General features: G+C 45.7%; 2 protein-coding genes across 2 annotated transcripts; both read left to right on the top strand.

Moving 5' to 3' along the window:
• Positions 1-4,448: 4,448 nt before the first annotated feature.
• Positions 4,449-5,498, top strand: LOC128069626 (melanoma-associated antigen B3-like). Its single transcript, XM_052662749.1, has one exon. The coding sequence runs from the start codon at positions 4,449-4,451 to the stop codon at positions 5,496-5,498; it is 1,050 nt and encodes a 349-aa protein (XP_052518709.1).
• A 15,499-nt stretch (positions 5,499-20,997) lies between these two features.
• LOC128070326 (melanoma-associated antigen B2-like) lies at positions 20,998-22,371 on the top strand. The gene is made up of 2 exons (XM_052663631.1): positions 20,998-22,058; positions 22,161-22,371. The coding sequence occupies exons 1-2, from the start codon at positions 20,998-21,000 to the stop codon at positions 22,369-22,371; spliced, it is 1,272 nt and encodes a 423-aa protein (XP_052519591.1).
• Positions 22,372-24,742: the final 2,371 nt, after the last annotated feature.

The following is a 24,742-nucleotide window of genomic DNA, read 5'->3' as shown; positions in this document are numbered from 1 at the left end:
TGCTTATAAATGTGTGTGCATGATGTTAAAAATGAAATTTTACCAGGAAAAATAACCATTGGTTCTGGTCTTAAAGGTAATGGGCTACATAGAAGTCTTGGGATTGAATGTATTTCCCCTGAAAATTGCACAGATATCTAGATTTGCTTGTCTGTGTGTGATCTCTGCTGGAGTGGTAAAATGTTTTGGTCATCTACCAGAAAGATTAAACCCCAGCATGCTCAGAAAGGAAGTGAGGAAATCAGTGTTTAAACACGTGTGCTCCTGAATTCTTCTCTGAAACTCAGCTCTGGCTGAGTTTAAGACAGCTTCCTCTTTCACTTTCTTCAACATGATGCAATCACTCTTTCACCCTCTGCCTCACTAGGTAAGTTTTTCAAGGTAGAGGGTGAGACAGAGTCTAAGCGTGCATATGCCCGTCTTCAGTAGACAAGCATGCCCTCAGCACATGGCAGGGTGGAAATATTAGGAGCCTCTGACCAAATGGGCTCCAGTCTTGAAAATGGTGGGACGGATTCCTTGGAAGCTGGGTAGCACACGTGCCTCTCAAGCTAGAGATTGACAACCATATATAATGGAAAAAATTTCAGGGTTCTTTTAAGTGAACCCTCAGATCCAAGCTGTTCACCTTGAGACTGTCCATTCTTCTCAGTGGTTTCTCCAGGGAATTCATACAGCCAACTCTTCCCAGAAACCAAACTAGGAGATGGAATTGGGTCCTAAATTAAGGGGTGATGCCTCTAGTTTGCCCATTTTCTCCCTAGAAAGGAGCAAAGCGCTCTGAGCCACAGATAGACAAGCCCTAAAGGCTTTCCTACAGCTCCCATGAATGCAGGGGTTTTCCAGGGGAAGCCAACATTTCTGCCTCATCCAGAGACCTCAAGCTCCTGATAAGAGTGCTGGTTGATGTCGACTGCAATCCATGAAGGCTGGGAAGAGGCATCAGGCATTGGTTAAAGACAGTTGGTCCAGGCTCTGTTTGCTGGCCAAAATGTAAACTATTTTGAGCACTACAGTGGAAGTGCAGTCTATAGGGTTGCAAAGAGTTGAACATGACTGTCTGACTGAACTGAACCGAACTGAACAGTGGAAGAAATTGGTCATTCAACTGCAGAGCTCAGTTTGGGCTGATGAGTGGCCAGGAAGAGCCAGGACAGCTAACCCAACAGTAATATAAGTCCATCCAGGCACCAAAACTCCAAACTTTATAGCATATAAAGAGACATGTGAAGGAAGTTAATCTCTGATAATTACCTTTCTTAAATACCCATTAATCCAACCTTGTCAATGCTTATATAATACTCCAGTCTGATTGGTACAAAGATTTGAGACTTGGGATTATCATTTTGTACAATATTTGAGAATCATTAACCAAATTAAGGATGATTTCCCACAAGATAGAAGAATATACAAAGAGAGATGGGTAGGGGGATTGAAACATAAAACATCAACCAACTTAAACTTGTTTTGCTTCCTTAAAACAGGTTGTTGGTTAATGAAACCTTGAGTTATTTTTCAAGACAGCACCAGGCATGTGCAAAAGGGAGACCCTGTTTCCAGGATGACCCCCGAACCAAGAGGGTTCAGTCTGTAAAACTCTGAGAGTAGGAATGTTGCCATGGGAGAACTGTATGACGTCCTTCAGTACAGAAAATCTGGTTTCTAGCAGCATGAATAGCTTACATGAACTAATTCAAGACTAGCCAATTAGCTTCCAAGTTTGCAGTTCCCCTAAACCCTTTAATTTTACCTCAAACTCTGGATTGAGGAGACAGATTTGAGAGCCCTGCCTCGTGTCTTCTTGCTACTCCATGTTGGATTAAAGTTTTTCTCTCAAAAGCCTGTTCCATAGTATTGGCTTCTATGTGCATCAGGCAGCGAGCCCTTGCTGGGGACACTAGTGACTGGTAGGCCTGGAGTTAGATTCCTCTCTGAATTCCTCTAGATCCCACACTGTTACACTCCCCTTGACCCTAAGCAGAGCTTGTGTTGTTTAACACTCAAATGTATCTTGGGATAAAAGTAAGGACTCTGGATATATTCCAATACACTTCTTTAGGCACAAAGCCTTGAAGGCTACCTCAGTAAATGACAGCAGTGAGGAGGAGAAACAGATGATAGTGACAATAAGATTGTCTCTCTATGCATTGTCAGATAAGCTCAATTAGAATAGCTCAAAGCCATCTTGGAGGGCTCCTTTCCTTTAGAAGTGTGCACATATCTCAGATATGGTGGGTTGGGTTATAGATCACTGCAATAAAGTGAATATGACCATAAAGTAAATCACAGGAATTTGGGGGATTCCCATGCTTATAAACGTTGTTAATCCTATTGTATACACTTACTAGAAAATCTCTAAAAAATGTATATAGCTTAATTTACATATATAAGAGAGTTACTTAGTAAGAAAGACAACTGATCAGAGCTGCATAAGAAATAAAATAAGGAAAGAGTTTAAAATATTTAAAGAATTAACAATATGTGGAACAGGGACCCCAAGTGAACACTCGGTTTTGGAAAAATGGTGCCGTGGATATGTTCAATGCAGGGTTATGCAAACATTAAGTTTGTAATGAAGCACAATACCGTGAAGCATGATTAAATGAAGTACAATGTTTTAAAAGTATGCCTGTAAATCAATTAAAACAAGTCTCAAAAGAGACTGACTCTGGCTTTTGAAAAGGATGAATCAGCGTTTTTCTCTGGGAGCACACCCCATTCTGCCCCCTGCCTTCTGTGTTATTTCCCCTTCTCAGGTCAAGTCAGGGACATGAAACTGTAAAGTTTGCATTAGGGACACTGCTCAAAAGTTTGCTGGGATGTGGTGTTCCCCAAGAATTTTTTAATCCAAGAGGTAGACAAAATGAGGGCCCCCATGAGTGAGGACTGGAGAGACAACAACTCTAAAATACAGGTCATTTAGAGACCTGCCCAAACTTGCTCTCAGGCCTAGAATGCCCAGACAGGACATTCCCTCTTATAAGCCTTGTAGTTCTCTGTGAGGTCAAAGTCTCAGTCTAAGAAGAATGGCCTCGGTTCAGTAGAGGGAGAATCTCGGGTTGAAGGGTCAGGTCCCAAAACAGGCCAGGACCATGGTGAGGTCCCTGAGTGAAGAAAGAAACATCACTAGACCCACAAATGAGGAGGCTTTACACACCCCTGCCCCTACTCCTGACTCCAGAGGCTCCAGGCAGAGTTATAGGGATGGGAAGCCTCTTCATTTCTATCTGGTCTCAGGGAGGGAAGGGCTTCTCTGTCAGGATCAAACTCCAGTTCTGCAGAGGTGGGTTCCTTGGCCATCGCCACAGTGAAGGTGAGGACCATCGGTGCTAATGAGAGGGTCTCTCCCACCAAGGAGGAAGGCTCAAAGAGTGGTGCCCCTCCTGTCAGGGAGAGATGCTCAGAGATGTGACCTGACTCCCCTCTAGGGATTTGGGGAGGCTAGGGCTTTGAGGGCAAGAGGACTCAAGTCCATAGAGCAAGGGTTCCTGGGCCCTGATAGATGGTACAGGGAGGACCCTAAGCGATGACCCACGGACAGCTGAACACTGAACAATGGGGTCCCCACAGAGCCCTGCCCCTGCCATCATCCCTCAGAGATCCTGCACACGGCAGCCTTAGCTCGAAGTGGCTCCCCCCACAATCCGTGCTGGTGGCGGGGAGCTCGGACTGCTGTTCAGGGTGTTCCTTTGGAAGAGAGTGGATTCCCAGGACTGACCTGAAGGCAAGGTGAGGACCTGAATGTGGAGTCAAGGGACCATTGCCCCTCCTGTAACAAAACGAAATCCACAAAGTCTCGCCTCTGTGGGTGGCAGGGGACGGTTCCTACAATGCTGTTAGGCTTACTTCTTTGGTAAATCTTGATCTAAGAGATTCTTTAAGACCCTGAAAGAGGATGGAAAACCCCAGTGAGCCCAGGACAGAGTTCCCTAGAGCTGACTGCTGTGGGTGCCCCCTGCCAGGGACACTAGGCTGAGGTACCTCTTCACTTCTTCAGGTATCACAGGAAGATGAGGACCAGGCTCTGGGGTATAAGCTTAGAGCCACACAGAGGAGGGGGCCCTGTGCCTGCCAAAAGTTGATGCGATTGTCCTGAATATGAACTGAGAGGACCCCCCACCCTCCAGAATGGAGGGTGCTGTCCAGAAGGACTAGACTGGCCCACTGCTCCTCAGCCTCAGGAGGCAGCAGGCAGGGCTGGCAGGCTGAAGCCTGAGTCTCACCTTAATTATTTTGACAGAGTTTTCATAGGACAGAGCGATCAGAACGGGAGTCCTTTGCGTTCACAGAGCAGTGCCCATGTGGAAACCTGCAGAGTGGGCCTTCTTAAAAGTAAATTGGTGCCTCCCTGCCACAGCTGCTCACACCCTTTCACCCTCTCTCCTCTCTGCCCAGATCACGTGCTGTTCTACCTGCACTCCTGCCTGTTGTCCCTGATGACAGTCACCATGCCTTGGGGTAAGAAGGGTAAGCTCCACACCTGTGACAAACGCCGCCAGGCTCAGCATGGCACCCAGGATCTGAGGGGTGCTCAGGTCACTGCCACCACGATGGAAGCACTCTCTTCTTCCTCCAATCCTGGTCCCGGGGTTGATGCTAAGGGAAGGTCCGGTGCTAGGTCTGGTAACCATCTCAAGCATCCTCAGGGGGCCCTGACCGCCACCCCTGTGCCTGCAAGTGTTTCTCCCACAAGATCATCCAAAAGACCCCTTGGGGAAATTGGGAAAACACACAATTCCTCTCAGGCCCCTGTCTCCAATGTGCGGTCTGGAAAACACTCACTAACCAGGCCGATAAATCTGTTGGTGCAGTTCCTGTTACGCATGTATAAGACGAGAAAGCCCATTAGGAAAGTGAATATGCTGAAGATTATTGATAAAAAGTACCACAACCGATTCCTCAGGATCCTCAAAAGAGCTTCTGACAGCATGGAGGTGGTATTTGGTATTGACATGAAGAAAGACAACACTGCCAAGCATTCTTATGTCCTTGTCAGCAAGATGAGTCTCCCCCGCAATGGGATCGTGCACCGTGGCAGGGGTTTTCCCAAGACCGGTCTCCTGATGAATCTCCTGGGTGTGATCTTCATGAAGGGCAACTGCGCCACAGAGGAATACATCTGGGATTTCCTGAGTAAGATGAGTATCCATGCTGGGAAGAGGCACTTCATATTTGGGGAGCCCAAGAAGCTCATCACCCAAGATTTGGTGCAGCTGAAGTATTTGGAATATCGGCAAGTGCCGGGCAGCGATCCAGCATGCTATGAGTTCCTGTGGGGTCCGAGAGCACACGCTGAAACAAGCAAGATGAGAGTCCTGGAGTTCCTGGCCAGGATTAACCGTTTGGATCCCGGTGCCTTCCACTTTTGGTATGAAGAGGCTTTGAAAGATGAGGAAGAGAGGGCCCAAGCCAACGGATGTCCCAGTGTTCCTCCAGCAGTTCCTTCCACACCTAGTGAAGCTGAGGCAAATTCTGCACTTTGTGGCTCAAGAGAGTAGTCAGTGTTCCAAGTCGTATAGGACTGGACCTCACCGAGGGTTCACAGTGTAAAATACCTTGGTGTTGCTGTTCTGTATGGGGAATTGAGAGATAAACCTGTGTTTTTATGTTCTTGCTACTTTTCAAATGTTGCTCCTAAATGAAAGCTTATCTAGCATATATGTGTACAAATTCATCAGTCACACTTAACCATTTTTTGTTGGTCTTAAGGATAAGAGTTTTTCTGTTGTGTAAAGCAAATGGGGAAGCTTCCATCTTATTTAGTAAGCCAGTGAAAGATAACATGGCATTGCAATATGTTATTTCCTTGAAAATACAAAAAAGTAGTAAAATATGTGGGATCAAGAACTAGAGGAAAAGGAAGATGGTCAGTATTTGGTTCCCTCATCCCTTATTCTCTGTGTTTTAGAAAATTATAAGCAACGGTATATGCCTGGTTAATTCAAAGTGTTGAAATAAATTCTAATAATGTCAACCTCATGCTCACAGGCTCATTTATTCCCCAAACATGAACTGAGCCTCTGCTCATAGAAAACTCTATGCTAGTACTTGGAGAGCTGAGATAAAGATCTAGCCACTGGCCATAAAGTTACAGAGTCGGGAGGCAGCTGTCATGTAGAGGAAATGGTGACATGACAGCAGTCAAATGTGAATTCCCTGATGCAAGGTAGTGGTGGGCCTTGGGAAAATGGAAGTCCTTCAGTGGGAAGGAATTATAAGTTGCGTGCATGGCAGGCTGGATGAGGCTGCGGTAATCGTGACCAGGGACCAGGTTCCCACGTGGTGGGCCGCATAGTTTAAAGACGAAGCCTGGGATGGGAAACTGCCCTTAACAGTTACAGGCACACTTCACTCTGTCACACTTTGCTTTATTGTATTTCACAGATACTGTTTTCTTTTTCTTTTTTCTTTTTCTTTAATAAATTTAAAGTTTGTGTTAGTCAACCTTGCTTCCAGCAAGTGTTTCGGCTCCATCTTTCCAATACCGTTTGCTCACTTCATGTCTGTGTATCACATTTTGATACCTCTTGCAATGTTCACACCCTCAGCAGCAAAAAAGATGGACTCACTGAAGGCTCAGATAATGATTAGCATTTTTTTAGCAAAGATATGTTTTTATTTAAGATATCTATATAGTTCTGAGACATAATGCTATGCCCACTTAATAGCCTACGGTATAGTGTAAAAATAAATTTTATGAAAACACTGGGAAACCAAAAATTACTTGTGACACAATTGTGATATTGACTTTCCTTTGGTGTTGGAAACCTAAGTTGCAGTATTTTCTGAGTCTGCCTGTGCTTTGGGATTGTGAGTAAATCAAAGAGAAATCATGTGAAGCCGGCATGGAATGTGTCCTGTGCCCATGTTCCAGTACGGGTAAACACTGTGCAGATTAGATGTTTTTTCATGTTGTCTTCTGTCTATGGAGTTTCCCAGAAATCAGGGTGGCACTCCCCTGCGGTGGGATGATGCCTTGAAGCCACTGGACTGGTGCACTCTGCCCTCGGTGGGGAAACCAGAGCCCATGCCACTAAAAAAACAATAATAATAATTCAAATCAAGTTATATTGACTGTATTTTAGCAAACAATAGGGAAGGAATAAACACTTGTGGGTGGTTAAATGAATGAACGTGGGAATGGTTTATAAAAAAAGGGCAAGTGAGAGATAGGTAAGTTAGGGGCCTTGAAACATTTTGGAACTTTGTGTTACATCCACTGAGGATGTCTACCTCATGGTGACCTTCAGTGGCATACTGTTAACTGGGATATGCTAGTTTTCCTTGCTAACCAGGAATTTTCTGATAGAGTGTTCTTTGCCCTAGACCCCTGCTTATTCTTTGACATCTCCTGGGTTGAAAAAATTGAATCACAGTGTAGTGGTTTGAATACCTGGGGACAGATTGATCACAGTAAGGACTGGCATCCTTGACAATCTCAGGACAGGCCAGGCAATGGGCCAGGCATTTTACAGGCATTATTGTCAGTCCCCAAGACAGACCTTCTGAAACCCATTTCATAGATGAAGAAATTGAGACTCGCAGAGTTTGGTAAGGTATTCAGTTTGACACAGATCTTAAATGACAGGGTTGGAAGTAGACTCCTGGCCTAAATAAGTCTGAGGCCCACACTTTGCCATTCCTCCTAGCCTGAGGCCAACTTTGTGTTCCTTCATTTGCCATACTTCTTATCGACTGGTCCAATATGGATGTCAGGTGATAAAAAGAAGATCTTTGTGCCCAAAACACTGGATGGAAATATGTAACCACAGCAATAAGCATATCAAAATAATTGAGAAGTCTGAATAAAGCAGAGAAAGGTAATATTTAGTGACAATATAGTCATCTACATATCCAAAGTCAGAGAACCCAAATGATCAGGGGCCCAGGAAATCATGCTGGATAGCCCCTTCCATTTGGAAGTTAAAACTTTTCAAAGAGAAGTCACATAAAATTTGAAGTGTGGCTAGTAAAGAGAAGGGGTAGATGAAGGTGTTTTATCCTTTGTCAAGACATCCATCCTGCCTTGCCTTACAACTTCCCTGTTTCACATCACTCCTGGGACCCAGTCTCTGAAAGGCTTTCAATAGGCTAATGGGTCAAGAGGTTGCCAGGCTGTGGCCTTGCCCAGGAAGACTTTTAATAAAGAAACAGGAGCCAGGAGGAAGAGGCCCTTATAGGAGGGCTGAGGGAGGGCAACATGCCCCAGGCAAAGTCCTCAGCCTGAGCAATCACTCACTTAATATTCAAAGTTCTCGGGGACTTGTGACTCCCGCCTTGGAGGGTGCCCAGGTCAGCAGACCTTTATGCGAGTTTGGGCGGCTCAGGTCAGTAGAGAGAAATATTTCTAAGGTGTGCCCAGAGGAAGGAGAGCAGCCCTGCCAAGCCCATATCAGCAGAGACCTCACGGAATCCTCCCTGTTGCCGTGGAAGATCCTTGTAAATGTCAGAAAGAGATGGCCTCATGTCCTTCTCAGGGGTAACAGAAAAGTGATGAGCTTGATTTGAGGCGGAGGTCTCAGGTCAGCAGAGGGGGAACTCTTAGGCCTTCACCTGAGTCAGATTTAGGGTATGGAGTCAGCACCCCCAGTGGGATCACCATCATATGCGTTCTCAACCTGCCTGATGCAGTTGTCACTCATGGCATGGCAAGTGTGGTCCAGGGATACCACCCTCACATCCTTTTGGATCTCAGGAAATGTTCTCAGACCCTAAATGAGTGGAGCCCTCAGGCCCTGCCAGCATCCAGATCAAGCAAACTGAATGAGGACTGAGGGGCTCACCCCCTTTTGGATAGAGGGGTAAGAGGGACTGGCCCTGCACTCAAGACTGCAATCCCCAGGGAAGGGTATGGGGCTGAGCCACCACCCCAGCCCCATTAGTTTTTTAAGCTTACTTTTTTAAGCAGTCTTAGAGTGACAGCAAAATGGAGCAGAAAGTATGGAGAGTTCCCATCTATCTTCCTCCTGGACACATGCACAGCCTCCCCTACTGTCAATGTCCCCAGCAGAGTAGGCCGTTTGCTACAATCTAGGAAGCTACATTGATATATCATTAGCACACTTACTTACATTAGCTTCTTTATTTGGTATTGTACCCTCTGTGAGTATAGACAAATGGATGATGACTTGTATCCAGCCTTATGGGCTTCTCTGGTGAGTCAGTGGTAGAGAATCCATCTGCCCATGCAGGAGACACGGGTTCAATCCCTGGATGGGCAGTTCCCCTGGAGAAGACAGAGGGAACTCACCCAAGTGTTCTTGCCTGAGAAATCCCATAATCAGAGGAGTCTGTCAGGCTACAATCTGTGAGGTCACAAAAATCGGACATGACTGAGCGACTAAACAACAGCACCCACCTCTATAGGGTCATACAAAGCAGTTTGACAACAGCAAAACCTCTCTGTGCTCTGTGCATCCCTCCCTCTGCCCATCCCCACCCAGTCCCAGGCAACCATTGGTCTTTTTACTGTTTCAATACTTTTGCTTTTTTCCAGGAGTCATGTAGTTGGAATCATGCAGTGTGTAGCCTTTGCACATTAGTTTCTATCACTTAGTAATACACATCAAACGTTCCTCCATGTCTCTTCAGGGTTTGGAAACTTATTCATTTTTAGCACTGAACAGTATTCCAATACTTATCCTGTTACCTGCTAAAGGACCACATTGTTGCTTTTTTTAAGTTTTGGAAAATATGAGTTAAGCTGCTGTAAAGAACTGCATGCAGGTTTTGTGTGGATGTAAGTTTCCAGCTCGTCTGGCTAAACACCAAGGAGCATGACCACTAAATCGTAGGGTGAGAGTATGTTTGTTGTTCAGTCGCTCAGTCATGTCCGACTCTTTGCAACCTCATGGACTATAGCCCACCAGGCTCCTCTACCCATGGGATTTCCTAGGCATGAATACTGGAGTGGGTTACCGTTTCCTTTGCCAGGGGATCTTCCTAACTCAGGGATCAAACCCATGTCTCCTGCAATGCAGATGGATTCTTTACCATTGAGCCACCTTGGAAGCCCAAGAATTTGTTTAGTTTGTTTAAAAAAAAAAAAGCAATTTATTAAGGTATGATTGACATACAATAACCTGTACATATTTAATGTATACAAATGGATGAGTTTGGAGTTAAGTCTGCTGTGAAACTACCACTGCAGTTTATGCCATAAACATACCCATTACCTCCAAAATTTCCCTCTCACCCTTGTTAAAGTTTATTTTTCATTGCTTTACAATATTGTGTTGGTTTCTGCCATACATCAACACGAATCAACCATAGGTATACATATTTCCCCATCCACTGGAACCTCCCTCCCACCTCCCACTCCTTCCCACCCCCTTGGTTATCACAGAGCAGTGGTTTGAGCTCTACATCTGCATCTCCATTCCTGACCTGCAAATACATTCATCAGTACCATCTCTCAAGATTCCATAGGTATGCGTCAGTATACGATATTTACATTTCTCCTTCTGACTTACTTCACTCTGTATAATTGGCTCTAGGTTCATCCAGCACATTAGAACTGACCCAAAGGTGTTCCTTTTTATTGCTTAGTAGTTTTCTGTTGTATATACATGTACCACAGCTTCTTCATCCATTCATCTATCAGTGGACATGTAAGTGGCTTCCACGTCCTAGCTGTTGTAAATAGTGCTGCAGTTAACATTGGAGTACATGTGTCTTATTCAGCTATGGCTTCTTAAGGGTATATGCCCAATAGTGGGATTGTTAGATCATGTGGTAGTTTTATTCCTAATTTTTGAGGAATTTCTATACTGTTCTCCATAGTGGCTGTATCAATTTACATTCCCACCAACAATGCAAGAATGTTCTCTTTTCTGTACACCTTCTCCAGCATTTATTGTTCTTAGATTTTTTGATCATGGCCATTCTAACAGTTGCCTTCTCACCTTTTCTGTGTTCTGTGTGTGATAAGAACACTGACCATAGTATTTGCCCTCTTAGAGAGTGTACGATATAGTATTCTTAAGTATAGGCTCTGTATTATATAGCAGTTTCCCAGAACTTACTCATTTTGTATAATTAAACTTTGTAACTTTTGATTAATACTGAGAATTGGAATACTGCCTGCCATATCAGTGAATAAACATTGTCAGTTTTCAACAGCTGCAGCCCCCACAGATGGTGAGCCTTGAGGGAACACAAGATGTAAAACTACAGGATACAGATAGGTGAGGTGGATATCAAAAAATGATTTCAGTGGCCCAGATTCTTGCATCTTCCCATACAAGCAGAAGCGCTAAACTCCTTAACTTGGGTTATCTGGTTTTCCTTCATTTATGATAATCTTTTGACATTCAGACTACCTGCCCTTTGTTGTAAAACTTCTATATGACCTGGTTCCTCCCCTCCCTTCCCCAGAGCAGTTCGAACTCTCAGGGTTACTCGAGATGCTGCCTCCTGGGTAGAAGTCCTAAACGTTTCTACCAAATAGAACAACACTGTTAACTTTTAGGTTGTGAATGTTTTCTAAGTCTACAGTTCCTTCCCATCCACCCTCCCATAGCCTCCGGCAACCACCACTCTATTCTCTGCTTCTTTGACTTTGACCATTATAGATTGCTCATATAAATGACATGTAGTATTTGTCCTTCTGTGTCTGGCTTATTTCACTGTAGCATAAAGTCCTCTAGTTATATCCATGCTGTCATAACTGGAGAGGTTAGCTTCTTTTTAAGGCTGAATGATATTCCATTGTATGTATATTTACATCTTCTTTATCCATTCATCTGTCCCTGGACACTTAGGCTTCTTCCCTCTCTTGGCTATTGTGAGTAGTGCTGCAATGAACATGGGAGTGCAGAGTTCTCTTCAAGGTCCTGATTTCAACTCCTTTGGATAGTAGTGGAATTGCAGAGAATATTATGTGTTATTTTTTATTTTCTGAGGAACCTCAATACTGTTTTCCATAGTGGGTGTACCAATTTGTATTCCTACCAGCAGTGTTGAATATGTATAGTTTACTAAGAAACTTGCAGACTGTCTTCCACAGTGGTTCTCCCGTTTTGCATCACCACCACCAAGGAATGAGAATTCTTGTTGATTCACATCCTTACCACCATTTGGTGTTTCAGTCCTTTGGATGATGGTCATTCTAAAAGGTATATTGTGATATCTGCTTGTTTTTTTTCTTTTTAATTTGCAGTTCCCTAATGTACTCTGCATATAAGTTAAATAAGCAGGGTGACAATATACAGCCTTGACGTACTCCTTTTCCTATTTGAAATCAGTCTGTTGTTCCATGTCCAGTTCTAACTGTTGCTTCCTGGCCTGCATACAGATTTCTCAAGAGGCAGGTCAGGTGGTCTGCTATTCCCATCTCTTTCAGAATTTCCCACAGTTTATTGTGATCCACACAGTCAAAGGCTTTGGCATAGTCAATAAAGCAGAAATAGATGTTTTTCTGGAACTCTCTTGCTTTTTCCATGATCCAGAGGATGTTGGCAATTTGATCTCTGGTTCCTCTGCCTTTTCTGAAACCAGCTTGAACATCAGGAAGGTCACGGTTCACGTATTGCTGAAGCCTGGCTTGGAGAATTTTGAGCATTACTTTACTAGCGTGTGAGATGAGTGCAATTGTGCGGTAGTTTGAGTATTCTTTGGCATTGCCTTTCTTTGTGATTGGAATGAAAACTGACCTTTTCCAGTCCTGTGGCCACTGCTGAGTTTTCCAAATTTGCTGGCATATTGAGTGCAGCACTTTCACGGCATCATCTTTCAGGATTTGAAATAGCTCTACTGGAATTCCATCACCTCCACTAGCTTTGTTCATAGTGATGCTTTCTAAAGCCCACTTGACTTCACATTCCAGGATGTCTGGCTCTAGATGAGTGATCACACCATCATGATTATCTGGGTTGTGACGATCTTTTTTGTACAGTTCTTCTGTGTATTCTTGCCATCTCTTTTTTAACTTATATGCAGAGTACATCATGAGAAACGCTGGACTGGAAGAAACACAAGCTGGAATCAAGATTGCAGGGAGAAATATCAATAACCTCAGATATGCAGATGACACCACCCTTATGGCAGAAAGTGAAGAGGAACTAAAAAGCCTCTTGATGAAAGAGGAGAGTGAAAAAGTTGGCTTAAAGCTCAGCGTTCAGAAAACGAAGATCATGGCATCCGGTCCCATCACTTCATGGGAAATAGATGGGGAAACAGTGGAAACAGTGGCAGACTTTATTTTTTTGGGCTCCGAAATCACTGCAGATGGTGATTGCAGCCATGAAATTAAAAGACACTTACTCCTTGGAAGAAAAGTTATGACCAACCTAGATAGTATATTCAAAAGCAGAGACATTACCTTGCTGACTAAGGTCCGTCTAGTCAAGGCTATGGTTTTTCCTGTGGTTATGTATGGATGTGAGAGTTGGACTGTGAAGAAGGCTGAGCACCAAAGAACTGATGCTTTTGAACTGTGGTGTTGGAGAAGACTCTTGAGAGTCCCTTGGACTGCAAGGAGATCCAACCAGTCCATTCTGAAGGAGATCAGCCCTGGGATTTCTTTGGAAGGAATGATGCTGGAGCTGAAACTCCAGTACTTTGGCCACCTCATGTGAAGAGTTGGCTCATTGGAAAAGACTCTGATGCTGGGAGGGATTGGGGGCAGGAGGAGAAGGGGACGACAGAGGATGAGATGGCTGGATGGCATCACTGTCTCAATGGACGTGAGTCTGAGTGAACTCCAGGAGATGGTGATGGACAGGGAGGCCTGGCATGCTGCGATTTCTGGGTCGCAAAGAGTCATACACGACTGAGTGACTGAACTGACCTGAACTGAATGGTATATGATTTGGAGCATCTTTTCATATGCTTGTTGACATCTGTGTATCTTCCTTGTGGAGGTCTCTATTCATATCTTTTGTCCATATTTTATTAGATGTTAGTTTTCTTCTTATTAATTTTAAGAGTTCTTTGTATATTTTAGGTTAGAATCTTCATCTGATACGTCTTTTGCTAATATTTTCTCCCAGACTATGGCTCATCTTTTTGTTCTCTTGATGGTATATTTTTACAGAGCAGACATTTAAAAGGAATGAAATCTAAGTTATCAATTATTTCTTTCATGGATCCCCATCACTTTTTCCTATGATGGTATTTTGTTGATTGATTGATTGCTATGTGAAACATGGGATCTTTTTTTTTAATATAAATTTATTTATTTGGCAGCTAGTTACTTTACAATATTGTAGTGGTTTTGCCAAACATTGACATGAATAAGCCATGGGTGTACATGAGTTCCCCATCCTGAACCCCCCCTCCCACCTCCCTCCCCATCCCATCCCTCTGGGTCATCCCAGTGCACCAGTCCTGAGCACCCTGTCTCATGCATCGAACCTGGACACATATGATAATATACAGGTTTCAATGTCATTCTCCCAAATCATCCCACCCTCGCCTCTCCCACAGAGTCCAAAAGACTGTTCTGTACATCTGTGTCTCTTTTGCTATCTCACATATAGGGTTACTGTTACCATCTTTCTAAATTCCATATATATGCGTTAGTATACTGTATTGGTGAAGGCAATGGCAACCCACTCCAGTACTCTTGCCTGGAAAATCCCATGGACGGATAAGCCTGTTAGGCTGCAGTCCATGGGGTCGCTAAGAGTTGGAAACGACTTCACTTTCACTTTTCACTTTCATGCATTGGAGAAGGAAATGGCAACCCACTCCAGTGTTCTTGCCTGGAGAATCCCAGGGGGAGACTGGTGGGCTGCCATCTCTGGGATCGCAGATGAGAGTCCAAAGTGGGAGAGAGCAGTCAAGCCTGTATTCTCGCTCCCAAGTAAAAATGGGTACCGAAGATTGGGTTCTTAAAGGTACAAAATTGATAACAAATACGAAAAAGCAAAGATTAAAAATCTAGAGTAGAAGTTAGAGTCTCAAAAATACAATATTAAAAAAGCAAAACAAAGTTACAAAATTTATAATATATATATATGAAGTTTGCTTTAAAAAGAGGGTCTTTTTTTGCAAGGTAATAGTAGGTTATAAAAATGAAAATTAAAGGAGTAATAGAGGATTAAAATTTTTAACAAATTAATTGAAAAATTATAATAGTAAAAATATATCTAGGACTTTCTGTCCAGCTGTTGTGGACAGTGTGGGGTCAGTTCATTTTCAGATAGTTCCTTGATCCAGCTTATACTTCTCAAGATCTAAAGGCCCCTTCCTATGTAGTCAGTGCTAACTACAGGGTTTTCATCTGTTGCACCTGTCACTTCCAAGGCGGTTTCCTCTGTTTATTTTAGCTTCTTCTGTTTGCTGGTCTCTTCAGTGTCTAATTTCCACAAGACACAAGGGGGCGGTGGTGGTCACTTATTTTAGGCTCACTTGTTCAGTCGTGCTGTGGGGAGGGAGGAACACTGCAAGCAAATGTTTGCAGGGAGTGCTCGCAGTGTCTCGGCCACACTGGGTTTGCCCCGCTCACAGCGTGTGTGCTTTCCCAGTCTACACTGCTCAGGCTCTAGGTTGCTCTGCCAGAAACTATCTGAGGCGGGGCCTGGGTTGCGTGCACTTCCCAGGTCTAAGCCTCTCAGGTTCAGGTTCTTAGGTACTCCACAAAGGCACAGACTTGGTTGGGCCTGCGTTTTGTGCCTGTCCCAGGTCTGAGCAGTTCAGGTGACCAGGTGCTTGGCGAGCACAGTCGCCCTGAGTTGGAGGCTGAATCTTACCACCTCCCCAGTCCCAGCCGCTCGGTTTTCTGCGTGTACAATGGGCACGTATTCTCAGGTGTGCCATGTGTCTCTTCTGGGAAGCTGATCTCTGGCTGTGACCCTCCTGGCGGATGTCAGCCATCCAGAATCCCAAGAAGTCTTGGTTAACAATGAAGCCTGCTTGCAGTTTGGTAGAGGATGCCTCTCTGGAGCTGCCTTCTGGGCAAGCCAGGATTGCCCCCTTCTGGCTGTGGCTGTCCTCGCCTGTCTGTCTGCAGCGGGGAATGGGCCAGTCCACAGCCGGCTAGCTCTGCTCAGTCTTTTGCTCTGTGAGCGGGCCTGGCAGTGTCTTAGGTTAGGGCTTTTCCCAGGATAGCTATCCCACAGTCTGGGTTGCTATCTCAAGTTAGTTCCTTCAGGGCATTCAGGGCCAGGGTCCTTATCCTAAGCAATGCAGGCCACGCCTCCCAGCCTCTGCTTTCTAGTGGCAGATGCAAGGGTCTGGGCTGTTGCTCTGCTGGGAGTTGCCGTTAGGCACGTAATCTGTGGGTTTTCATTATTTATGTATTTATTTATTGTTCCTCCCAGTTATGTTGCCCTGTGAGATTCCTAGGCTCGCCACAGACCCGCCAGTGAGAGTGTTTCCTGGTGTTCAGAAACTTCTCTCTTTTTTAAGACTCCCTTCCTGGGATGGATCTCCGTCCCTACCTCTTTTGTCTCTCTTTTTATCTTTTATATTCTGTCCTTCCTCCTTTTGTTCAGCATTCAAATGCTCTGTCAATGAATTTGTGGGGGAGAAAGTGGTCTCCTCGTCCTATTCCTCTGCCGTCTTAGGAACGGCCCTTGAAACATGGGATCTTAATTCCACAACCAGGGATTGAACTCATACCCCTTGCACTGGAAGCACAGTTTCGTCTTTTATAATTTGAACTTTTATTTTTTGCTAGGGGGTAACCGATTAACAATATTGTAACAGTTTCAGATGAACAGGGAAGGGATTCACCCTTACATATACATGTATCCACTCTCCCCCAAAACTCTCTTACCATCAATATTGCCACATAGCACATAACCAAAATAATTATAGAGAAAAAGGAGAGAAATAGATAATGCTCTGTAACCATATGGTCATCTGTAGGTGCAAATTCAGACACCCTCAAGTCATCAAGGGCTTACAAGATTATCAGGTGCTATCCTTCTATGTAGAAAGTAAATACTTAATTTTTTTAATTAAAAGTATTTATTTTTGGCTGCTCTGAGTCTTAGCTGTGCCACTCAGGATCTTTGTTGCCACATGCAGGCTCTTTAGTTGTGGCATGTGAAAGTGTTAGTTGTGGCACATGAGCTCTTAGTTCTGGTATGTGGGATCCAATTACCTGACCAGGGATCGAACCTGTGCCCCCTGCATTGCGAGTACATAGGCTTAACCAGTGGACCAACAGGAGGGTCCTGAAAGTAAAGATTTTAGAACTACCCTAAATCTGGTGGCTCAGAAAGTAAAGAATCCACCTGCAATGTGGGAGTCCTGGGTTTGATTCCTGGGTTTGGTACATCCCCTGGAGGGGAGAAACTCACTCCAGGATTCTTGCCTGGAGAATTCCCATGGAGAGAGGAGCCTGTCAGGCTACAGTCCATGGGGTTGCAGAGAGTAAGACATGACTAAGCAACTAAGCACACACCCAAAATCTAGCTGAAGAGACGGAATATATGAGCTCTTTTTCTCTGACAGCATAACACCTGTCCTGAGTTCCTTGATTTCTGCTGCATTTTCCTAATCTTACATCACTTTAGGGACTGAGACCCATTTTCTCCAAGATTTCCTAGAGGATAACTGCTTAAGTGTTTGTAGGAATATGCATTTCCCAGGAAGCCTTTAATCAAGTGACAGAAGCTGATATCGGAACTCCACGAAAGAGGACTGCAGAGACAGGGACTCCTGATTATAGTGGTCACCCAAAGAGGTATCTTACATCAGTAGAAGGAGCAGTCCCAGGCTGTGGTAGATGTAGTGAGGATGCTGAACAAGAGGAATCCAGAAGGACTCGAGTTGCATCCCCACTGCCTGTTTTCGGAGGCCCTTATAGACTACGATCACGAGGGTCACCCTGACTTCCAACTTGGAATTCTTAAGGAGACTAGGACCTTGATGTAAGACAAGCTGCTCCATAAAGCAGAGAGTGGAGTTACAGGGTTCGTCACATGTCAATGTGAGGACGTGAAAGTGGACTCACAGTAGCACACACTGCATCAAAGGAGGCCCTGGAAAATCTGTAGCTGTGCTCCCCAGGAAGCTCAGGGCACAGATGTCAGGTTGATTTCAGTCTGGAAATTCTCATTGAGGTGAGGCCTCTGTCTAATAGGATTAGCCTAGTTTTGTGGGTGGATGAACCTGAGCGCAAGCAGGACCTCAGATGACAATGCTGAGTGTTAGAGGGGACCCCTGGAGAGGGAGCCAAACAACATTCTGTAAATTCTTAGCTCTGAGAGACCCAGAGGACCTACTTCTGAGTGGTCCCCTCATTCCACCTGTGTGATCTCAGGGAGGGCATGGCCTTCTCTAGCGGGATAGGGCCCCAGATCTGCAGAGGGGTGTCATCTTGACCATAACCGGACTTAAGGTGAGGAGGATCAGTGCTAATGAGAGGATCTCTCCCCAAAGAGGGAGGCTTACAGAGTGGCTCCCCTCCTGACAAGCAGAGATTCTCAGAGCAGTGCCCTGATTCCCTCCACTAGGGACTTGGGAAGGCGAGGGCTTTGTTTTGGGGTGTAGGACTTGGATTCTTAGATGGAGGCGTTCAGGGCTCTGATAAACTGCACCCGGAGGACCCTGAGAGAGAATCCAGGGACGGATGAATATTGAGCTACCGGGGTTCCCGTAGCACGCTGCCCCTGCCGATGTCCCTGGGCGACCTCACGTAGGACCTTACGCAGCCCCCCTCCACTTCCGCTTCGACGGCGAGAAGCTCGACGGGTAGCCGCAGCGACCGTTTGGCGGAAACTTAGTGTCCAGGACTCGTCCGGAACCAAGGTGAGGACCTGAATGGAGCTGAACGGACTTCCCAACCCTCCCAGTAATAAAAGTGACCCATCCACATCCCACCCCTGTGATATGGCTCTTGTGGGCCCCTCAGTGCTATCGGCTGAATGTGGTCTACAGTGTCTCAGGCTAAGGTGTTGGTCTGTGGGGGTAGGCCCGGATTCTACCCCGGAGGAGGTCTAGGACCTAGATAACGGCCCTGAGGGCTGATGAGCAGACTTCGACACCGCAAGGAGGCCACACAGTGACTCCCCTATACTGGGCGCTAGGAGGCCCGGGGTAGAGCTGGCCAACTGTGGTGCCCCCTGGTGTCCACTGGAGCTGGTTTGGGGGAGTGAGAGCCTTGCTCTAACAGAATAAACCCAGTTCAACAAAGGGAGCTAGTCCCCAACATGATTCATGGTTGTGACGCTGAGTGAGGATGGGGGCCAGTTCCGTAAGAAACGGGGCCGCATAAAGCGCCAGCCCTGTTTTCAGGCCTGGGAGAATCGGGCGTTTGACATGACACTTCCCGGGACATCTAAGGGAAGTGAGTGACCAGGTCAAAGGGGGCAGCCTCAGGTTGGCAATTCAGATTTGCAAGGAGTCATGGTGAGAACCTCGGGGGCTGTGGGGATGTTCCACACCACATCATTCAGACCAAATCCTCCCTGTCGTCATCTGTGGCAGACCTCAAGAATTCATGTCGGTCCCCACTGTGGGCTAAGGAGTTGTCAGCAGAGGGAGAACTCTTAGACCCTGTCATCAATCAAATGTAGACCTTGGTTACTTCCATGTCCTGGGTATTGTAAATAGTGCTGCAGTGAACATTTGAGTCCAAGTGTTTTTTTCAGTTAGTTTCCTCAGGATATATGCCCCGTATTTGTACTGTTGGCTCATGTGGTAATTTTATTCCTAGTTTTTTTATGCACAGTGAATTAAGTCAGAAAGAGGAAAGCCAATATCATATATTAATGCATTTATATGGAATCCAGAAAGATGGTACTGATGAACCTATTTGCAGGGCAGCCTGGAGATGCAGACCTAGAGAACACACTCGTGGACACAGTGGGGGAAGGAGAGGGAGGGGCAGATTGAGAGAGTAACATTGAAAACGTACATATTACCATATGGAAAACAGATAACCAGTGGGAATTAGTTTTATGACTCAGGGAGCTCAAAGCCAGTGCTCTGACAGCTTAAGAAGGGTGGAATGGGGTGGGAGGTGGGAGAGAGTTTCAAGAGGGAGGGGACATATAGTATACCTATGGCTGATTCATATTAATGTGGGGCATAAGACAACACAATATTGTAAAGATATACTTCCATTAAAAATAAATGTATTTTAAAAAAAGACATAGAGAAGAAGAGAAGCTAAAAAAATTTTAACTTTGAATTGGGATCTTGGATGGGACCACAGGGACATCAACCTGCCTGCAACAGCTTCCATTCTTAGGAGACCATGTTTGGTAAGATGAGGTCATCTTCACTTCCTCCTGTTGGGACACAGGGTGGTTTGCTTTTACTATCAGACAGGTATCAGTTCAGGAGAAAGAGGAGGTTCTCTACCAGGCGCTCAGTTGAGGAACCTGAGTGAGGACTCAGAGCATCCATCCCAACCCTTGGATTTCAACCCAGGAAATCTCAGGGATGGGCTGTGAGTTTGAACATCTGCTTTACTGTTTATGCCAAGTCTAGGGGAGGGGAAATGTCTAGTCTGAAGGTGCAGCCACCAGTCAGCAAATGGAGAATAGTGCCCAGCGTGTTAAGGAACCAAAGTAAGGACCATGAATGATGATCCCAGTGAACTCAGGATAGAAAAGACCCTACTGAGCTCTCAGCACTGAGTATCCCCTGGGAGAGAGGTGGACTGAGGCAGCCCTTCACTTGCTTCTGAATCATGTGGAGGTCTAAAGTGTCTTCATCAGAGTATCAGAGGGAAGGGTGCCCATGCTCCGCCAGGACTTGATGTGATAATACTGAAGATGAGCTGAGAGGACCCCACTGCCAGCACCTGCTGTCACCTCAGTAAATCCAAAGCAGGGCTGAGAGGACGCAGAGGAAAAGTAAGGCCTCTGTTCTTCCTCTGGGATTCTCAGGGGACAGGCTGACCAGGAAACAGGAGCCTTGTTGGTTCCTAGGGCAGTGTCCTCAAGGACACCTGCAGAGGCGGACTTTGATTAAACCAAGGTGGAAACTCCCTGTTTTAAGGTGCTCATATCATCTCATTCTGCATCCTCCAGGTGCCCCAACCTCCTGTCTATTGGCCCAGACTCCTGCCTGCAGTCCCTGACCACAGCCATCATGCCCCGTGGGCAGAAGAGTAAGCACCGTGCTCGTGAGAAACGTCGCCAGGCCCGGGCTGAGACCCAGGGTCTTCATGATCAGGCTACCACATCTGGGGGAGAAGAGACCACCTCCTCCTCCCCTCCTGATTCAGAGAGCGGTCCCTCAAGCTCGTCTGCTGCTGGCACCTCCAAGGAGCCTCAGGGAGCCCAAGGCACCACCAGTGCTGCTGCAGGTGCTGTACGCAAAAGATCTGGTGTCGGGCGCGCAGCACGCTCGAGATCTGGTGTAGGTGCCGAGGGCCAGGTTCAGGAAGGGGAAAATTCCTCCCAGGCCTCAGCTGCTGCTGAGAGCTCTCACACAGATCTTCTGACCTGGAAGGCAGAGATGTTGGTGCAGTACATGCTATTTAAGTATAATACGAGGGAGCTCATTAAGAGGTCAGAAATGCTGAAAGTTGTCCATAGAAGGTACAGGGAGCAATTCCCTGAGATCCTCAGCAGGGCCTCTGAGCACATGGAGATGGTGTTTGGCATGGTGCTGAAGGAAGTCAGGCCCAACAGTCACTGCTATACCCTGGTGAGCAACCTAGATCTCAGCGACAGTGAGTCTATGAGAGGTGACTGGGGGCTGCCGAAGAATGGTCTTCTGATGCCTCTGCTGGGTGTCATCTACCTAAATGGCCATCGCACCTCTGAGGAGGAGATCTGGAAGTTCCTGAATATTCTGGGTATCTATGATGGAAGAAGTCACTTCATCTTTGGAGACACCAGGAAGCTCATCACAGAAGATCTGGTGCGGGAAGAGTATCTGGAATACAACCAGGTGCCCGGCAGCAATCCCCCTCGCTATGAGTTCCTGTGGGGTCCTAAAGCTCTCACAGAAACCTGCAAGACGAAAGTCCTGCAGTTTTTGACCAAGGTCAACCATTTGGTCCCTGATGCCTTACTGCCGCATTATTTGGAGGCTTCGAGAGAGGAGGTAGAGAACACCGGAGCTGGAGCTGCAGCCGGGACCGGCCCTTCTGCCTCAGCCAGTGCTGGCCCTTCTGCCTCAGCCACTGCTGGCCCTTCTGCCTTGTCCAGAGTTTGCACTTATGTTGCAGCCAGGGCTGGCACTTCAGCCTCAGCCAGGCCTTATATGTCTGCCTCGGCCAGTGCTGGCCCTTCGGCCTCGGCCAGGGCTGACATGTCTGCCTCGGCCAGTTCTGGCCCTTCGGCCTCGGCCAGGGCTGGCACCTCGGCTGCAGCCAGGGCTGACATGTCTGCCTCGGCCAGTGCTGGCCCTTCGGACTCGGCCAGGGCTGGCACTTCGGCCTCGGCCAGGGCTGGCACTTCTACCTCAGCCAGTGCCCGCTCTAGGGCCACATCCAGCTGCTCATCTCGCCCCTAGTGTCATCTGAAGCCCGTTCTTCACTTTGTGGTTTGAGAAGCCTGACAACCTATGTTCCTAATATGCATCAATAACTTGTTGACTTTTTATTCCTCAATTTTCAACTGTTAATTTTTTCAACAAAGTTTATTTTAGGTTCATGATAGAAGTATATGAATTACGTGGGTCTCATGCAGTTTGCTGTTTGTCAGATTTAGGATTAAGAGTTTTGTTTTTTGAAATACATATTGGAAATCCTCAAATCGCTTTTGTGATCCAGGATGAGAATAACTATACTTTAGGATAAGAATATCCTTAGAAATGTGCAAGACACCACACTAAGAAAGGCTCAGAACATAGATGCATAGAGAGAAAGCTGAAAGTTCGTCAATTTTTGGTTTGTTTTACTCTCTTGTTAGTTTCCCTTTATGTAAATGTAAAAGATATATGCTTTGATCAGATTATATTTTGTAAGAATGTTTGAGAATATAAATTATAGCAAATGATTTATACGTGGTTCTTCTTTCACACAAACATTAATTGAGCATCTGCTGTTAAGAAAACTTCATGCTTGTACTGGCAATATTTAGTCAAAAAAAAAAAAGCATTGCATGCCTCTGCCCATGCAGTTATAGTTTCTCAGAGAAGCTGTCATTATTTGGAAGAGGCTGAGTTACTCTCTAAATCAGGAAGAACAAGAAAGAAGCAAGGTAAAGAGGGGGTGGCGAGAACATATTTGGTTTCATTGCTAAGCAGAAGTTTGGCTGATTGGGGAGGTAGATCTTTTTTTTTTTTTTTTTTTCAGTTAGAACACTGCATAGTCCCTGACATCTCTTAGATGCCAAAAAAGAAAAAAAAGCCCAGCTGATGTAACATCTGAGGTCAAGATAATCATAGTAATAACTGCCATTGCCCCTAAGGTCTCAATAGAGACAAGCGCCATGCCCAGTGCTTTCCATAAATACATATATTTCAACAGTCCTACCAGACAGAGCTTATCAAACTCACTTCACAGTGGAGAGCCCGAGGTTTAGAGAGTTAGTTTGGTTTTGTGCCGAAATACTTAAAGCTGGTAAATGACAGAGCTGGGGCTAGACTCCTGCCCTAAACTACTTTAGCACTCATACTATTCTTCTCTCCCCACCCTGAGACATACCCTTGTCTTTTTTTCAAACAAGTACTTTCGACATTTCATTTCCTTTTCCTTATTTATTTACTTTTTATTTATTCATTTGGCCGTGTTGAATCTTAATTGTGGCACGTGGGGTTTACTTCCCTGACAAGGGATCGAACCTGGGCCCCCTGCATTGGGAGCCTGGGGTACTAGCCACTGGACCACCAGGAAAGTCCCCACCCTGTATCTTTTATTTCAGTGTTTTTCTCAGTACTTCAAAATTTGTCCTAGGTGATAAAAAAAGAATGCCCTTGTGCTCAAGCTCCTGGATTGGAATGTGTAGCCAGAGCAGTAAGAATACCAAATCTATTTAACAAAAAATAGGTATACCTTATTCATTACTCACAGATAAAGAGACAATATTCCGTGCCAGTATAAGCATGTACATTGGCCATATTAGATAACCTCTGAAGACCAAGGGCTCTCCAGTATCATGCTTACAGTCTCTTGCCTATAGAAAGTAAATCTGTCAGAATAGAAATGACATGAAAATTTTCACCTGGCTGATGAGGAGATAGACTGATGTACCTTTTTTTTTTTTTTTTTTCCTCCCTGACGGGCTACCACCTCTCCTGGGACTCCTTGGGCTCTAGCTTGTCCATCTCCCAACACTCCTGGGACAGGGACCCATTCATTCTCTGTAGCACTGCAGATCAAACACGGCTCAAGAGTTTGCAGAGATGGGGAATTTCCCGAGAAGCCTTTAATCCAAGACACAGCAAGATGAGGACCCCATGTAGGAGGATTGAGGAGAGCAACACCCCAGAATATGGGGTGGGGGTCACTGGGACAGCACTCTCGTCTGCTTTCAGACACAGAGGATCTCAGAACTGTTAGGCTAAGCATGCCTCACTTATTTTTCAGGCTTCTCAGAAACTTGGTCTTGGGGCAGAGTTCAGAGGTTGGATAGGAGAGAGGGTCAATCTCTCAGAAATGATGGTGATAAACCTGAATGAGAGTGATAGAAAGACCCAGCCACAACAGTAGCAACCCGTAAAGACCCGGCCTCATTGGCAATCCCATGAAGTCCAGAGCAATCCAGGCTGCTGTGGCTAACATTTTCAACTCAGGTCCCAGGAAGGTGGGGACATTGGGAATCAGCAGAGTCCTCAGCCTCAGATCAGCAGAGAATAGAGCCCCAGAAAGGGTGCAGAGTCAAATTGAAGACCCAGGGTGTGGATATGGAAGCCCCGCAACCCCAGCCGACAGGGCTACACT

This window comes from Budorcas taxicolor, chromosome X (genome assembly GCF_023091745.1).
Source record: "Budorcas taxicolor isolate Tak-1 chromosome X, Takin1.1, whole genome shotgun sequence".
NCBI classification, from domain to species: Eukaryota; Metazoa; Chordata; class Mammalia; order Artiodactyla; family Bovidae; genus Budorcas; species Budorcas taxicolor.
Note: the sequence above shows the minus strand (reverse complement) of the source record. Positions and strands in the feature narration are given on the sequence as shown.

Coding starts and splice junctions, on each gene's coding strand:
- LOC128069626 (XM_052662749.1), top strand. CDS start 4,449: ATGCCTTGGGGTAAGAAGGGTAAGCTCCACACCTGTGACAAACGCCGC.
- LOC128070326 (XM_052663631.1), top strand. CDS start 20,998: ATGCCCCGTGGGCAGAAGAGTAAGCACCGTGCTCGTGAGAAACGTCGC. Junction 22,059..22,160: donor ACTGCTGGCCCTTCTGCCTT/GTCCAGAGTTTG, acceptor GGCCTCGGCCAG/GGCTGACATGTCTGCCTCGG.